The sequence below is a fragment of the Macrobrachium nipponense genome, chromosome 39 (genome assembly GCF_015104395.2).
Source record: "Macrobrachium nipponense isolate FS-2020 chromosome 39, ASM1510439v2, whole genome shotgun sequence".
NCBI lineage: Eukaryota > Metazoa > Arthropoda > Malacostraca > Decapoda > Palaemonidae > Macrobrachium > Macrobrachium nipponense.
In genome coordinates this window covers 12705119-12723605 of record NC_061099.1, presented here as the reverse complement: position 1 = coordinate 12723605, position 18487 = coordinate 12705119, and the positions used below count along the sequence as shown (strand labels likewise).

Genomic DNA, 18487 nt, shown 5'->3' with positions numbered 1-18487 from the left:
GTTTATTATATTTAGAAATTAAAATTTTTTAAAAATTAATAAGGATCTGGATACACATTCAGGGAATATTCACTCTAGAATTATGTCAGCTATTCCACCTTGAAAGCCAATGCGGCCAGAGTTTTGCTGTGATTATCTCAGCAAAGGAGATTAATGTGTAAACTCTTGTTGTCTGTCTAACTTCGCAGGTTTTGTGAAACAATGACTGATTTTGGTGAAAATATGTGAATTCGGTTTATCATTCTTGGGTGAATCCAGATCCTTATGAATAACTAGAATGGTTTCCTTTTCTTTTTGGATGAATGCATGCTTTGACAACTTTTTTTCTTCTGCTTTTTAACTTAATGCTAGTAGATTATGAGTGGTTTACTAAAAGCCGGTTATGCTTAACAAATAAAATATCACTAATCACCTCATTTTGACCATTTTCTTGTAGACATTTCTATAATTTCCCTTCCTTTCGATCTAGGCCCGGCTGTCTGTTCCTGTCTGCACCTCAATCGCACAGAAGTTTCTTTACTTGTCTGTGGATCGTTCTTCCTGTCAGTGTTGTTGATGTTATGCTTCTAAGTTAAGAGAGAGAGAGAGAGGAGGAGGGAGGCTGAAACTACCTTGAAGTCTCAAGCACCATTGTCATAACACGTTCTCAGCAGCTACTTATACATGTATGTATATTTATCTTATGTTGGTTTATATTCATTATATCATATATATATATATATATATGTATATATATATATATATATATATATATATATATATATATATATATATATATATATATATGTACACACACAATATTCCTTGTACACTTTTTTTTGTTTACTTATGGGAATTATTTAGGTACAAGCTGGCTTAGTAGCATTCATCTCTGTAGCTTATTACAGTATATGTAAAATGTGGTTTGCATTGACTACTAATCATACATTATAATAGCCACATGAAATCTCAGGTTAAATAATACAGAATTCGGTTCTAATCTTGATAACACTTTGCACTTTTAATTTTATGTAAAATTAACTATTGACATGGCTATTTGTCTGTCCGACCGCACTTTTTCCGGCCGCCCTCATCTGCTATGCCCCTTGAAACTTCCAGCCGCGCCCGGTGGTGGCCTGTGTTGTTGGCACCTTAAATAAAATAAAATCTACTGAGGCTAGAGGGCTGCAATTTATGTTGATCATCCACCCACCAATCATCAAACATAAATTGCAGCCCTCTAGCCTCAGTAGATTTTATTTATTCAAGGTTAAGGTTGTCCATGATCATATGCCTGACACCAGTATAGGTGCCAACAACACAGGCCACTACTGGGCCATGGTTGAAAGTTTCGTGGGCTGTGAAACTTTTTTTTTTTTTTTTTTTTTAAGAGAAAAGTTTGATGTTACTACTATCTCAACGTAAATGTGAGCATTTTTGAGTGGTTACAAACAGCTTTGCTCCAGACTGTATCGTTTCTAAAAAAAAAAAAGGCTAAGTAATTGCATTTTATCCATAACGCAATCTACCCTTTAGATTGAGTTTAATATTAATTATTAATTATGATTATTGTAATATTGAAAAGATGAACCCTATTCATTTGGAACAAGTCCGCCGCTGATTTGAAATTCAAGCTTCCAAACAATATGGTGCTCATGAGGATGTCAGATGCCGCAAGACTTAAAGGTGAAACACGATAAATGAGATTTAATAAATGGATTAAAAAGTGAAAGGAAATAAGCAATGACGAGTAGTGACGTCGTCAGTATATAAAAAAAAAAAAGTGATCGACCTGACGAAGTCGTACTTCCGTTGCCAGAGATGTGTTGAAAAGTCGTTACGTCTGTTACAATAAACAGAACAGATAGTAGTAACAAACGTAGCCGTTCTGTGCGTTTCTGAGAGAGAGAGAGAGAGAGGTGAGAGAGAACGTATTTTGTAATGGTGAAAGAAACCTTATAAATATATAAAATGGAAATTCCCTCTACAAATAAAATAAAAGATAAAAAAAATTGTTCCTGGAACATAGTTAAGTATCGTTGAAGAGAGAGAGAGAGAGAGAGAGAGAGAGAGAGAGAGAGAGAGAGAGAGAGGAAGGAGTTAGTTTTATTTTCTGATGGAATTTTCTTTGATTCGGTTCTAATGACAATGGTATTAATTTAGTAATCAAAAGCCTTGTTTTAGAAAGGAGGTCATTGATGAGAATTACTTTTTCAAATGAGCTGATGGAAACATTTGTAACACTTAATATAAAATTTTGCTCCTATATTGATATTCCTTGGAATCTGTTGTGTTTGACCGGTGAAGCCGTTACTGTTCCGACATTAATGATTCAAGTGTCGTAATTATATTACCATGAATTCGTGCTTAATGCCTTGTGTGTTTCCTAAGTAACTCAGGGATTACGTTATTATCAGAAGAAAGTGATAGTCAAAGATCCTGATAACTGTCTTCATTAATGGAGCGCGCGTTTTAACGTCATTTTCGATGAATATACGTTACCCAAAGTGTTACTTACTCTGATTTGTGTCTGCCAATTAATTCTGGGGTTACGCTTTTATCAAAAGAAGCAGAAATTCAAAGATACTAATACAGTCTTCAGCTGTCATCATTGATCGACCTATTTTAAAGTTATTTTCGATTATACGTTACCTAAAGTGCTTGTTTACTCTGATTAGTGTGTCTGCCAAGTAATTCTAGGGACTGCGTTTTAAGCAGAGGAAACAGATAATCAAAGATCCCAATATTTTCTTCAACTGTCATCACTGGTCGAGCGTGTTTTAAAGTCGCTTTCAATGATTGCGCGCTGTCTAAAGTGTTTACTTAATGGGAAGGAACATTCGCCACTGAGTTACGACATATTGGAAAATATCATGGTAATTGGCCCCACCACTTGACGCTGCTCTCACTGAAGTATAACATATTATGGCGAAATTTGTGCAGCTCGAAGAATCCGTGGCTTCCTTGCCTCGTCTGCATCACCTATTTTGTGAATAAACAACAACGGTTGTTTACGCAAGTCGAGCACACTGCAACGGAATGCATAATCCTAACAATGAGGAGAAAGGGGAAGGAGGAGGAGGAAGAGAGGAGAGGAGAGGAGGTGAGAATGGAAGGGATGGAAAGTGGAAAGAGACAGAAGAGGTTCGATGGTCTTGGTGATGATGATGGCGGTGGAGGTGAGGGCGGGAATTTGTTTATTTGAGTTGGAGGGTTGATACCTTCGTTTGCTCTGTGATAAGGAAGTTGTAATGACATAGATTATGCAGTACATCTTATTATTTACTATTTAGAAAAACAGGATGTCTTTCATCACTGCAGATTGATATTCAAACCCTGTAAGATGAACCATGCACCAAATTTTTCCAATGCAAAATTTTTCATGTGGGAATGACTTCGGTTTCAATACTCCTCACTACCCATCTCTCTCTCTCTCTCTCCCTCTCTCTCTTTGAGACTAGAGCAAAGGTTGAGCATCTCCCCCTAACCCCACCCCACATATACACCCACAGACGCTTAGGTTTGTAAATAGATACTGACCTATGACGCTAATGAAATTAATGCTCTTCCGTCTTTTTTCTCCACTTAATTAGGTGTCAGTATTAAGTTTCCAGTCACCTGTATGTTCGTTTGTACTGTCACTCTAAATATTATATTGTTATTTATACTGCATGGTTCTAACAGTAGCATCCTTGCCTATCGGCTGAGGAACCCAGGTTCGATATCGGCTGACGAACCCAGGTTCGACTCCTGGGTGAGGACGGAAGTGTGGGGAGATATATTTATGAATCCATTCTGCCTCGTTAATTTCTTAGAAAAGGCTACATGGGAGGCAAGCAGCCTCATCTCATGTGAACTGCTAAAACCCAGAGGTCCAGCAACTCTTACATTTTTGCCTTCAAAGGATTAACTGCATTATTACCAAGAAAACGACTCTGGTGGATTTGTTACACACTTTATAAAGGGAATTCATTTTGTACAATATATAATCTTAAAGCGAAAATTATTTACATATAAGTTTTTCTATTTCAGTCACGTTTATGAAAGGTAGTATTAGTTATCTGTACATAAGAATATTTTTCTTCTTATAACACATCAAGTATTGTTCCTCAACAACTAAAGAAATCTGATAAAGACAAAATTTAAATTCATATGAAAGGAGCGGTATAAATTAATTTGTCAGGGGAGGGAACACAATTACATAGGAGAGACTTATATGTTATATGCTAGTGGGAGTGTAATTTCCACCTGAGAATGCTGCATCAATTTTAAATAAAAAAAATTAGAGCGATTAAATGAGAGAAAAACATCGTCCGCATCAACTATAGTAGAATCACATCAGCCATGCATATGATGTCTAGGCCAGTCCCTTACGACGCTCCTGATTGGCTGTTGATAAGCCAATCACAGGGCTGGAAACTCAGTCTCTCTCGAGAGTTCATATAGGGAGGTTGTATGTTCCACCTCTCCCGAGGGATGCTTTGAAAGACGTATCCCTCAGGAGAGGTGGAACATACATCCTGCCTGTGTGAACTCTTGAGAGAGACTGAGAGTTTCCAGCCCCGTGATTGGCTTATCAACAGCCAATCAGGGGCGTCGTAAGGGACTGGCCTAGACATCAGATGCATCGGAGATATGAATCTACTATAGTTTCAAGACCAGTATCATTCTTAAGAGGGTCTCCAACGCTACTTTACATTTACTACTTCTGGTTGTCTGCAAGAATGAAATATTTCCATGACCTTGTCTTAATTTCGATTCAAGTACATACTTGTCCCCCACAGGAAAGATACTAACGCAACACTAATCACTGGTAAGAAGAGGTTTCTATCGCAACTGAAAATCTTAGAAAAACATACAAGCAAAACTGATTACGTCTGTGCATTGTGTCTGTCGACTCTTAGATTATATTACAAAATTTTACAGAATTATCTTAGAAAATTTGAGTTAAATATAATTATACATACGTACATTTGTGCCTGTAACTTGTAATCACATTTACTAGCTTTTTTTTTGTCATCGATTCACATATTTCATAATACTTCTGGCTCAACTAAGCACCTACAGTCGCGTGCAACCCGGAATGGCTAACATCTGGGATTGCAGAAAGAGTTCCAGCTATCCCATACCGGAGGAATTTACGCAGAGACACTTAACCAACCTCGTACTTGAGTTGCACCTTTGATTCTTTAAACTACTGACTCTTGAATCCTGTCCTCTGAGCCTCTTCGACTACTCAGTCTCTTGAGTGCAGAGCCGAACTCTTATTGTACATTTTATACTACCTTCTTTCCTTCTCTCATTTTTTTTTTAAAAGGAACGGCTTTTATAATTAAAGTTGCTTCTCGAAGAGTTGGTATAAATTTTTTTCTATAGAGTAAGATTTTTGTTTTTAATTAATAATAATAACGAAGTTCATTCACTATTACGATACTTTTCCACAGCTATCGTTTTGAGAAGAGGCGACTTATGAACCTTTATGTAATTCGAATTTGATGTTACTTTTTGCGCTCGCCAGATATTGAAAATATGAATGACAAAACTACCATTTCAAGAGCAGTTAATCTTCTAATTGACTTATGGTAAAAAAAAAAACCGGATTTCCTCTGATGGTATCACTTTTTGTCGAAATGGCAGTAAGTGTTCCTAGAAGGTGGTTTTAATATATTTGAGCAAGCACTTTGGTAAACTAATGTTTTGTGTGCTTAATTGAATGGAACTTTTGCCTTCTTAGAGAAGTGGTGGGAAGCATAACTGTAAATGTTTTGTGGGGAACAGCTGAGCCAGAGATGAAGTCTCTTAAGAGGTAGTTAGGATGGAATCTGTGAATCTGAGGTACCACATAGAAGGCATTTTGATGCTTCAACGTCATGGAGTCAGTCTTTCGGAAACTAATAACAGCAATAGGGTCATTTTGAGAGCATTGTAAAGGGAATTGACATTGCTTTTAAAGCAATATTTTGAAATCGCAGTGAAACCACTGACATTGGGTATTCAATATGATACCTTGAGCGAAATCATGAACGACTGTATCCTATCTATAAGCCAATGCACTGCGGCTGCTCGAAACACTTAGAAAAATATATATATAAAAAGTAAAACAATAATTTTTATTTATAGTAAGACCTTAAATATAATTATATTACGATCTGAAGAAACCGTCGGTGAATCTGCATAAAACACCTTCCGGTTTGACGACCGTCATTTTTCGATCTTGTCATTTCTGTACAGGTCCTCTTCCGCTATGCCACCTCGCAAATGAAGAAAGTCTCGAAGGAACAGGGGCTGTCGTTCCACTTCAGGCCTTTCCCGTCCCTGTTCCACAGTTCTAGACAGTGCTCCTGTTCGCCGTTTTCGTACCTGTGGCGAATAATAATAGTAATGAGCGTTTTCCCAGCGACATTGCCATGAGCATGTTAACCGTAAACAGGAGGAGACTCAGTGTCTCTGACTGGAAGGTTGCCTGGTTAAAAAGAGAGAGAGAGAGAGAGAGAGAGAGAGAGAGAGAGAGAGAGAGAGAGAGAGAGAGAGAGAGAAGAGTAATTAGAAAAAAAACTTGTCGAGTGGACCGGAAGCAAACTTAATGTCAAATTATGCCTGTAAAATGTGGAAAAATGCGGTTTATGTCTTTCAAAAAGTCGCGGTTACAATACGAAAAACACAACAAATCAAAATGATAACAAAACGTGGCGATAAACATAACAAATCAAAATGATAACAAAACGTGGCGAAGCCACACTGTGACAGGGAGGAAGAGGATCAAGAGAGATGAGATGAGATCCAGGGACACTGAACGTGATGTTTTGAAACGTGGAAGATGAATAAATTTTACTACGTTTAAATGTTATCCCTCATTCTTTAAATACAGATTTAGCACCCTAAACTGAGTCATATCAGGACACGTTTTAATTAACCTCACTCTATACACTAACAGAAGGGACTTGCAGATTTCGTTTTCAATAAAAGTAAAATAGAATGGATATGCGCAGAAGCAGAGAGAGGTAGACCTGTCTTTTGGACCAACTGAATTTTGCCAAGCTATAGAATCATATGTAAATAAGTTTTCAAGACCAGAGTTCATAGATCAAGAAAGAGTATTTCTGGACTGACTTTAATAAGCAACAGAAGATGACCGGGTTGAGATTTTCGAATTATTGGTGGTCGAATCATCAGAAAAATGCGCATGAAGGACAAGATACATTAAAGAAGCTTCTTATGAAAAAAAGTTAAGTATATTTTAGTTTAACCAGGCGACCACTGAGCTGATTAACAGCTCTCCTAGGGCTGGCCCAAAGGATTAGATATTTTTATGTGGCTAGGAACCAATTGGTCACCAAGCAACGGGACCTGCAACCTATTGTGGGATCCGAACCACTTTATATCGAGAAATGAAATTCTATCACCAGAAATAAATTCCTCTGATTCCGCTTTGGCCGAGCCGAGAATCGAACCTCGGACCACCGGATTGGTAGCCGAGCGCGAGAACCACTCGTCCAACAAGGAACTAGCTCCTTATGAAAAGTAGTAGTGACGAGAACAGAAACTCGAGTAGCCCCAATAGAGATGGGTATGAAAGCAGTGTCAGATCAAAAAGCTTGAAATCGACAGATTAAAGAAAAAGACGAGGCTTTGATTCAAGGTACTAATAGAGGAATAGGGAGTTGAATAAGTTTTCAAATCCATCATAAAGTAACAAGGTCATTTAGAAGCATTAAAGCGGTCGTGCTACTTAGGATAGTAGGAAGAACTATATGTTCAGAAAGAAGAGTAAAAAATGGATGTAATATAACTACACACGTCAACAAACGGATCATTGTACGCATAAACAGACCAGTAACATCGCTAGGAAGACTGTTCCTTTTTTACTAGAAAAATTAATGGAGACATTTAGTAAAGAGCTTTGTTACATCGAGGACCGAAGTAATAGAATATTGGTTATTTTGCTCTGAAAAGAAATATGCCTGCACTTGCTCAGTAAGACGGTCAAGTGGGATATCGCCAGACGACAATATAAAGTAGGTACATCTTGATTACCACTATTGGGAAAAGATAGCGGTCTGCCTGAGCAACTTTGTCTTAAAGGTAAACATCCTGGGTGCTAATGACACACATAGGAGTGAACAACATTCCAAGCATTCCTCTTTGAAGATACCGAGGTTTATGTACCAAAAATATCTGTTGAACACCCTGCTCCCCAACCCCTCCCTCTCCGGCCCCCCGCATTTAATCTTGAAGCCAGATAATACAAAACTAAAAGAAAAATAATTGAAAGGCGCCTTTCTCATACAAGCCCAGTCGTAAAAGGGTTGCAAGCATATAAGCGTGATGGCAATGCAGCAAGAGAGGATGCAAGAGTCTCACTCGAAATTATTAGGTTCGCCGGCATTCCAGTTGGTGAAAGTGACGGGCCTTCCGTTGGACATCCAGAAGAATCTCCCCTCCTCTCCCTGGTCGGTTCCAGAAGTCCAGAAGTGCTCGTGTCCTAGTCCTTTAGGGTGGAATAGAGAAGATCAATTTGCATACAGTAATGAGGTCGAAATTGGATTCTTAAAAATTAGGTTATACAGATATCAACATGTATAAATGTTTTTGTGAGACGAAAAGTTAAAATCTATCAATCAAGTTGAATGTGAAGTTAAGTCCTTTTGTACAAAGGCCTTCGTTACATAATTAAGTTCCGGCAGTAGTACCGTCATAAAAAGTAGTAGGCTACATATTGTATTCATTCATTGTCCGCGACAAATGTAGTGGTTAAGAAACAAGAGCTTGACTGAAAGCAACAAATACATTGGTTAAGAACTGAAGAACTCTCCTTACAATGAACTGATCACACGACTACAAGAACTCTAAGCAAGCATTACAAACCTGGTCACTAGCAAATGAAGAACTCCACTAGTTATTCTTACCCATATCCTGGACATAGCCTTCCAGCCTAGTGTTTTCCCTGGGGTTCTCGATGGAAGCCAGGTGCATGCCATGAAATCTACAGTACTGGGATGCTTTGAACCAGTTAGCCTGGAAAAGTTCGGGTACCGGGATTGTCAGTGAGAGAAGTGTTCCAGGGAAGAACTTGGAAAGGGTTCACCGGTCGGTGTGTTGGAAGGTAGTGAGAGAAACTGATGTACAGGAAGTGATAAAGATTAGACATGAGGCAAGTGAATTCATTAACCAAAAGAGAGCAGACAAACAGAACAGATGCGAAACTTCACATAGACATGCAAGTCATCATACGAAGCCGGCTAATGTTCTAAGCACACAAACATGCAAGCTAACAAATGAAGATAGAGTAGGATATGTTTGTGAGTATGCAGGTACATAAAACAGTGAAATGCGCCATGCTACCAAGACTTGGAAATAATGAGTTGAAGACCGAATTGATGGTATATAGTACTATAGTGTATGGAAGAATTATGTTTTATTTTTTTTCCGAAAGACTTGATTGTTCAATTCTTCGTGTCAAGACGAGAAATTTCCAAGTGGTGTTTATGCTGCTGAATTTACTGTACAGTGACATTGCCTATGAGTTTATTCTGAAAGACCCAGGATCTTCATAAGATGTGGTTGAAATATGCCTGTCTGTTCCCATTTTTTTTTAATCATCGCTCTTTTAGTCGGTAAGCAGTGTAAGAACTGGTAGCCTATGAACCTCACCCCTTCTCCCTCCCCCTCCCCAGAGCATATGTAAAGTCACACGCACATACAGTATTTAAGTATATATGTGTATATATATACACATATGTATATATATAAATAAATATATATATATATCATGTATATATATAAATAAATATATTGGTTACACACACACAGACACACACACACACACACACACACACACACACATATATATATATATATAATTATATAATATATATATATCTATATATATATATATATATATATATATGTGTGTGTGTGTGTGTGTGTGTGTGTGTGTGTGTGTGTGTGTGTGTTTGTGCAAACACCATCCATTCCACACCCGATTCACGACTCATTTTCGATCTCACAGTTAGTTGAACACCTACATCCGATAACCTTTTTCAGACCTCTCGCATTACGCTATACATGAAGATATTAAACAGCCATGGAGGCGCAACACACTCGAGTCTAACCGTCGCGCTCCTCTCTACATTTTATAAGGCCCTCTTCACATCCATCATTAAAGCTTTTTAATCACTTATCTACTAATCTTCTACACCATAGAATCATCATCATCCATTACAATTCTGCTGTGGCATTCTGTCATAAGCCTTTTGTAGCTCCACTTACGCTACACGCAGCTTTCGTCATCACAGTAGAACAGTTTTTTTTTAGATTAATGTTCATAATTCTCCTATAAAGTTTTGGTAACCTGATATTACAGAGTATCTCTGACTGTGTACAGTGGTAGCTTCAGCATATCTCAGAATTCATGTCTTAGCAAGCCAACAGTTCCAATTTATTAGAAAATATAATTCTTTACCATAGGATGACAGAATGTGATAAATGTTCAAAATCATGATCAGAGTCTAATTTCTCGAAGCATTTTGCTAATTTCATGAACTGGAGTTTTCTTTATTTCCACAATCATTGCCTGATGGAATGACTGAGACAGATGTTTAATTATAGGCTAACGACATAAATTATGTAACTGTTGTGTACGAGCATTGATATACTTCTAGATAATATATGGGACTAATTCATGTGTTAGGAAATATAGAAGTGCCACCCACTAAGTCGTGCATATTCCGTTGATCAGCAAGTAGAGTAAGGAACCATTACATTATCCCAGTCTAATAGGAAATAGAGTATGGGTCAGAGTGGGGCAGTTCTATTGTAAATACAGTGCAGTACCTCTTAATAACATAGGATGAATTATACTTATCCGCCAGTGCATTCGTTTCTTTTGTTAGAGGAGGATTAGAATTTTTTTATGTACACTGTATGTATATATATATATATATATATATATATATATATATATACATATATATATTATATATATATATTATAATATATATATATATATATATATATATATATATATATATAATTTTTTTTAAACATTACTCATGCTGACCTGCTTCCTGTATGTGTTGCTCCAAGAATCTGTTTTCCCTTTCATCTTCGATTCCCGCCAGATGCATTCCGTGGAAGCGACAGTACTGTGCAGCCTTGTACCAGTTTGCCTGGAAAGGGCCTCGTTAGTAAGCAAAGGTGCCTTAAAGCATGGTGGTCGCTGGTGAAAAGACAGTAGTTGTGTGTGCTTGTGGGTGGGTTGGTTTATTTTTGTTGTGTGAGCTTTAGACATTTTTATCTGGGTGTTTCATGGTTCAAATTGACTGGAAACAGAAAGGGTTCGTGTGAATATCTCATTTTGGAAAAATTCCTTTTGCACACATCACAAGACAAATATTTGATTTAAGAATTATTTATCCTTTCCTTTTCATTAGTCACTTTGTGTTTTTTCAGATCTTATCATTGACGTGGCAACGACTTTACATTTATGAATTTTTTCCTTGAAAACTTTGTAATTATTCGTTATTTAATGCTAAGAACCTAAATAGCTGTAAGGTACCAATTTAAGACTGACTGCATTTGTAAAAGGAGTTCTTAATAACGATAGTAATGTTACAGAATTAACCGCTATCTAGATATAGGCGGTAAAAGACCTGGATGTTACCGGGAGGTTAATTTTGAAAATTGAAAATTATTTTGCCAACGTTTTCACAATAAATTAAGAAAGACGGATTACGTTGACCAGTAGAATATTGACCAATTTATATGAAGCATAATGATCCAGTTACAAAGATTTTATTTAATTCCTGTGTGGGGAACCTGCCTGTTAACTGAAAGTATAACATAAGATGAACAATTTTACGTCTATATTATTAGCTTAGTTTTTATATTGATAATAGAACAGAATAATATGTTTTTTTACAGATTTGTACAAGTTCAACTCCAGGGTTAGTGATTTTTTGTTGTTATTTACTAGATGTCTCGTGTGAGGGTTTACATGAAAAATAAACATTACCTTTTTGTTTAGCATAATGTAAAATCTTACAATTGTTATTCGGAATACTTAATACAGCTCCATATCTTCCTTGTATTAACACTTTGCCCAAGCAAAAACACACTCGGAATATTCGGACATACATGAAGCTGGGACGGACAAGAGTACGAAACTTAGTGTTATTTACAACTCCGGAAGTAAAGAAGGACTATAATATTCATAGCTCCCCTGAATGCCAGAAATCAAGGTCATGATTGCAAAAATGGCATTAACTGTTGACTGTGTAGTCGCAGTAGTGTGATTGGAGGAGTACTTTAAACGTATCCTTCCCAAGAACACAATTCCACCGGCATATCAATCTTTGGTTACTATGGAAGACTACAGTATCTTAATTGAAGAAAGTCCAAAACATCTTTGAGAGCTATGAAATTTTGAGTCCCGGTTTTCAAACGAGGCACAGAAACCTTGTTATAAAAGTAGGTCATTGGTAAAGGGTCAAATAATCTTTCACAAAGTTATTTAGAGAACTTAAGTATAAACTGTAAAACTGAAGTACAAACAATTCTTTAAAAAAATTCTATACAAGTTTATAAAATATAGAGACATAATTTTCTGAATAATGAACAATAATAAAATGGTTTCATTGTCAAGATGATAATGAGTAGTTGGTACAGATGATGTTAGACCACCTTTCCCTTTATTGTTTTATTGTATCTCAGTATCAAAACCATTTAATTAAGCATTAAATTAATAGTTTAATTAATATGATCCCCACTGAGAGTATATATATATATGTGTGTGTGTGTGTGTGGTGTGTGTGTGTGTGTATGTGTTTGCGTTTGTTTTTGTGTTTCTGTGATATACATTTTTCACCAAGAGCCTTTTCCTCCGTGTAGGGGCAAATGGGTAGAGCAATCCTATCCAGCCGTTCTTGACTCTCAACTGGTGCTGGTACCCATTCACATCCCTATACCGACTTGTGGTGGCAGGACTGACGCAAACCACTGCCCTTGTAAATGAAGGTATGTCTGTCTGTCTATGAGGTTGTATGTGACTATGATTCTTCAATGAACTGGTTGTTAAGTGTGACCTTAGTTACTTAAAACTGTGAATGTAAATATTTCCAAAAATGAAAACTTCGTTACCTTGAAAAAGATTCCCAGGTAGTACTGCTTATCCCCCAGTTTCATGAGAGGCATTGTCCATCGGGACGCGAACGATTCCCCTTCGCAGTTAGGTCCGGAACACGCTGAAACAGAAACAAGTGTAAATATCGTATATATCAGTCTATTGTTGCAAGGTCAGCGGAGATAGATAGCCAGATGAAGTAGGAGGTGAAACAAAATATAAGCGGTGTGAATAAGAAGGGAGTGCCCCAAGGTAGCGTTCTGGGTTCAATGTGGCCTACAAAATTATATCTCTGTTTGGTTTGGAGATGCATATTTTAGAATCACTTCCATGTAAATTATAGATTAATTTTTTTAAGTAAATGTGAAAAATAATTAGTTTCTGTGAATTGCCTATTACTTATATCTATAAATGCACTCTTACTGAGGTAGGACACATTGAAACCGGGTAGGCCTTCTACTATAACAGAATAAAAAAGGTAGGCCTCATACTATAACGGCACCAAAAAGGAGGACTTACAATTTGGAACAGGTTAAAAAGAAAGACTTGTGTGATCAAAGGTTTTATCGATGTCAAACTCCTAAGTAATGGAGTACGCCGCATCAGAAGGGAAGACTAAATTGCTCTTTCATATTAATTCCCTTCCACAGCGGTAGTGTGGGTAGGACGTGTCTGTAGTGTTCAAAATGAGTACGAAGAAAAGGAAAGAAAAAGAAAAAATACTGTAGGAATTAAATCAAGTAGACGAAAGATCAAACGGAGATTGCTCTGATGAAGTTGATGACGAAGGAGCTTGCTGTGAAATACGTGGTACATAGTTCCACTACAGATGTTCAGGTATTGAGGACAAATACACTCTCATACTTCGGAGTGACAACATTTTGAACATCTGTAAGAATTGCAAGATGCCTGGACAAAAACACAAAAAACTAATTGAAGATGAACTTGAAGATATAAAAGCAAACACAGAGATATTAGCAAAGTTGATCCAGGATTCGGCTCAGAAAATGTGTGGCGTAATGATCAACATCGACGAAATTAAAAACAAAGTTGAAAATTTTATAAAGATGTAACGACTATGACAAACAGATGAAACATGTGCTGAATCAATAAAAAAAGAAAAAAAAAGTGCTTCTGATTAAATCTGCGAACGAGGAGAGGGCAGCAGCAAATGAAAAGAGGCAAATTAGGAGTAAAATAACGGCGCCAGTTGAACAGTTAAAATGACAAGTGACGGACACTTATATGTAGGATTTCAAGACGGCAAAAACTTAGAAAGCATAACAGGAGATTCAGGAAATCGACAATATATCGGTGAATGAGAAGGGTAAACTTAAACCCAAAATAAAAGTAGTAAAAAGATAGAGTCTATCATAGTTTAGATAAGGAGGACCCTCCAGATCTCCCAGCCCCAGTGATCATAATGAGAAGTAGCAATCCAGTCAATTTAGACAACTGAATATGAATTACATCGAAAAAATGAGAAAAGAAAGAAAAAGTTGTGAAAATGACCTGTTTTCCATAAGTGATTTTAAAAGAGGCAAAAAACTTTAATCAGTTGCGGGAGCCATATTTTGAGTGTCAAAATGAGATTAGCATAGGCTTCCTTCCCAAATGGCGAAAAGCGTGCTTGTATAAAGTCGGACTATAAAGGAAAACTTATAGGGGTGGTGATTCACGATAAATGTGGATACACTTGAAACAACTCAACATTATACATGAAAAAAAAAACACACACACACTCAACAGAGTCCTCGTTGTGCACAATTATAAACGAAGTGTTACAAATCACAGCAAATGAAAAATTTGGCATCTGGTTACGCTCGACCTAAATCCAGCATTGGACACAGTTGACAACAATCTGCTTGGGATTGCAGTGCTTATATCAAATGTGAAATCAGAAAGGAAAGACCTAACGAAAGGAACTTTCAGATAGTTCTGAAAGTTCCCCAAGGCAGCGTTCTGGGTTCACTGCTACTTGGCATTTACACAATTGAACTATATAGAATTCAAAGTAAGCACAAGGTTAATTATAAACTGTATGCTGATGATACTCTGTTCTATTTTCCTGTTGAAAAGGTATTAGATGCCATAAGTAAAATTGATACAGTAATGAAAATATCAAAATATGGATGTCGGTGCAGAAACTGAAAATGCCTAAACGAAGATACTCTGAAAATAGCAATTTGCAACCAGATACTTTCAAGGCTTGGGTACTGCAACTTTATGTACTACGGTCTCCCCCAACTGCCTACTAAGAATATTGCAAGGGGTACAAAATAGTCTGCAGATTAATAAAAGGACTACGTTCCCGTGACAGAATAACCCCAGCACTAATTGAGCTACATTGGCTCCCAGTAAAAGCAAGAGAGAATACAAAATATTTCTTACAGTCTTTAAAGCACTAAAATATGGTGAACCAAATACCTGAGAAACTACTGAAGTTTCTTTAGACCTGAAATAAATATTGTGATCAGACATGCAAGCGAAGCATATAGGCTATTTGAACCTGGAACAAATTGTAAGTCAGGCGAGAGAGCATTTGAACGTTGTGCATCAAGGCTATACACAACAAAATACCGCTTGAAGTGAAGACCATACAAGAAGAAAGCAAATTTTAAAAAGACAGTTATACATATATTTCGGAATCGTATAAGGGCCCGCCAGAGAGGGAATCATCCCTGTGGAGGGCTGTACATAAAACCAAACGAAGTGAAACTATGTGGGGAATGCTCTTGATCAGCTTCAATGATTCAAAAGTTAACATCGCCATAATTTCAATACACTCCGCGCTCCACTGCTGTTTTATTAAATAGTTAACTAATTTAAGTAGGTTTTAGCAACATGTGTCGTACCAGTAATCAGATAATGTTCAACATCATATTACCCCTTCTTAGACCACAAGAAGCAACATCAGTCTCGCAGCAGCCAAGTGGTATATTGAAGCCACACTGAGCCAGACCCTATCGCTAGAAAAGCCTCGTTTATTCTTTAATTAATTAGTGCATTTGGTGCGCTGCTTATTTAAGAATATAGTATTTCTTTATGATGTTTTACTCTGATATGCTATATGTGTATATGTCCTTTTAGTATGAAGAATCACTTGGTTTCATAATCCGCATTTCATTCATTTTTCACCACTTTTTCAAATTAATTTCTCATAATAATTTTCAGTTTCATCCCTTGAGAATTTGAAGGTTTTTATGTATTCTTATGTGTATGTTTGTCTATGGCCAATTGTGTCCGAAATAAACAATTTGTATTTGAATTAGCTATAATGGTTCACAAGAATTACGGCTGGGATATCTTTGTAGCTGAGAGGCCATAAGTAAGGAGAAAGGAAATAAGAATCTGAAAGCATTATGAGCAAGGCAGCGAAATGCCACTTAATCACTACATGTTCCACGGGAAAATTGACTTTTCCATCAGCGCGCAGTTGTCCCTACAACTGAGACCAGACAACTTTTTCCTCGGTTGAGACTCGCCTAGATTTTTCTGCTATTAACTTTCTCTTGCGTGGGAACCAGTTGACTGGAGTTAAAACCTTCGTGTATCATGTCTCATCATACAGATACAGATAGTTCTGAAAGGCAGCTCAAAGAACAACGGGACAAAGATACCAAAGAAGGATTCGTCATATGTTCATTTAACATCATTTCCGACTTTGGTTGTTCTCACATTTTTTTAAGTGGATTGAAAAGTTCAGTTTATTCAATGTGTATTTGTTATATGAGTTACCCTGGTGTTTTATTTGAGATTATATATGTATATATGTACACACACACACACACACACACACACACACACACACACACACACACCACACACACACACACATATATATATATATATATATTATATATATATATATTATATATACGACTGACTACTTTAATAGTACCCTTTTGTTCCCCGTCAACTCGTGATAGCCTATTTCCGTGAATGGGATTTTATCGTTGTTAGGTACCTTTCAAGTTCCCGAAAGCCAATATGTCTTCGAATGACACTGCAAATCTTAGGTCTTCAACTCGTTTGTGATATCTACCTTTACGTCATCATTTGGAAACCCAGTTTTATTTTAACTTAGGATTCAAATCTCATTCCACTCGGCCACGAAATCGTTCATTTTACAAGGAATTCTTTTAGTTTTGTTGTAACTTCCGAAGATACGTGATCTTAGCAACCTTGGTTACCTCACTTCCTTATTAAAGTCTAAATCTGAGGAAGACGCTTTTAGAATCAATGTGTAAGATTTTCTGTGTAATTAATGAAGTTTTCATGGCTTTGAGAGAGGGATTATTTTGAAACGTTGGGAGCGATGCATTAAATTTTGAAGTCTTCCGTAGTATTGCCATTTTCTGTCATGAACCCATCTTTTATGATTAAGAATATGGTAAACTAAAGAAGAAAATAGCAACAACCATCGAAAGCTGAGCATAGAGAAATTGAGTTTAAAGGAAGAAGTCGCAGAAAGCCAAGGTAAATAGAAATGAGGTTGATTTCTAAGCATGCAAGGCCTAACGAAACAGAAGTCGGCTGAAATGATTACCGTATTTGGTATATTTAAGTATTTATATATAGGATATATATAAGTATATATATATATATATATATCTATATATATATATATATATATATATATATATACATTTATCCCAAATTATGTTTATAGGGTGGTCAGTATTACATGTAGAATTATACTAGTACAATTTTCAGCAGAAGTACTAGGAAGAGTATAATAATAATAATAATAATAATAATAATAATAATAATAATAATAATAATAATAATAATAATAAAAACTTGCAAGTATAAGGAATTGTAAAAGGTATAGAAAACCAAGATTAAGCAGAAATAAAGTCTTTGGTCTGAAACTACATGAAACGGGAAATAATACTAGGTTGTACATACTATGTACGATCAAAGATTCAAACTATAAAAGCCAATGCTAAGCACGAGAACAGATTGGTGGGCGTTACTTAATAGTTAGATTCCAGAATCACTAAGAAAATGTTAAGATTTAATGAAGATCGCAAACAACAAACTGTATATCGTAGAGTTGCCAACAGTAAACCCGTTTAATTAGGTGCTTCTCTGTCTCACGTTAATGTATTTTTATTTGAATCCGTTTTTTTTTTTTTAAAGCCTTTGAGTTTTTAAATGTTTTTAGTTTTGTCAACTACATCGTATGGAACAACGGAAACCATCCCTTAGAGAGTCATTATTTTACTTTATAAATCAAGAACCTTGACACTATTTTAGCCTACTTATGAAGTCGGAACTAAGATCAAATTATCTTACCGTTAGACACTTATAATTGACAACGCTTTTAGCGCTAAAATTATATATCCTTTGCGCTGGAATTTCTTTTCAGATTGTTACGTCTCC

The 18487-nt window shown here is 36.5% G+C and overlaps 1 protein-coding gene across 3 annotated transcripts in view; it reads right to left on the bottom strand.

Moving 5' to 3' along the window:
• Positions 1 to 3918: 3918 nt before the first annotated feature.
• Positions 3919 to 18487, bottom strand: part of LOC135210134 (C-type lectin 37Db-like) — a 32536-nt gene continuing 17967 nt past the window's right edge. For 2 of the 3 annotated variants that reach the window (XM_064242951.1, XM_064242954.1), the window contains 4 exons: positions 13117 to 13220; positions 11039 to 11147; positions 8341 to 8467; positions 3919 to 6339 (listed from right to left, as the gene is read on the bottom strand). In XM_064242951.1, coding sequence (XP_064099021.1) covers positions 6222 to 6339; positions 8341 to 8467; positions 11039 to 11147; positions 13117 to 13220 — 458 coding nt within the window. In that variant the 3' untranslated portion in view covers positions 3919 to 6221. Of the gene's footprint in view, positions 6340 to 8340; positions 8468 to 8885; positions 8995 to 11038; positions 11148 to 13116; positions 13221 to 18487 lie in introns of all 3 variants that reach the window. The other variant, XM_064242953.1, reaches the window with a different exon arrangement.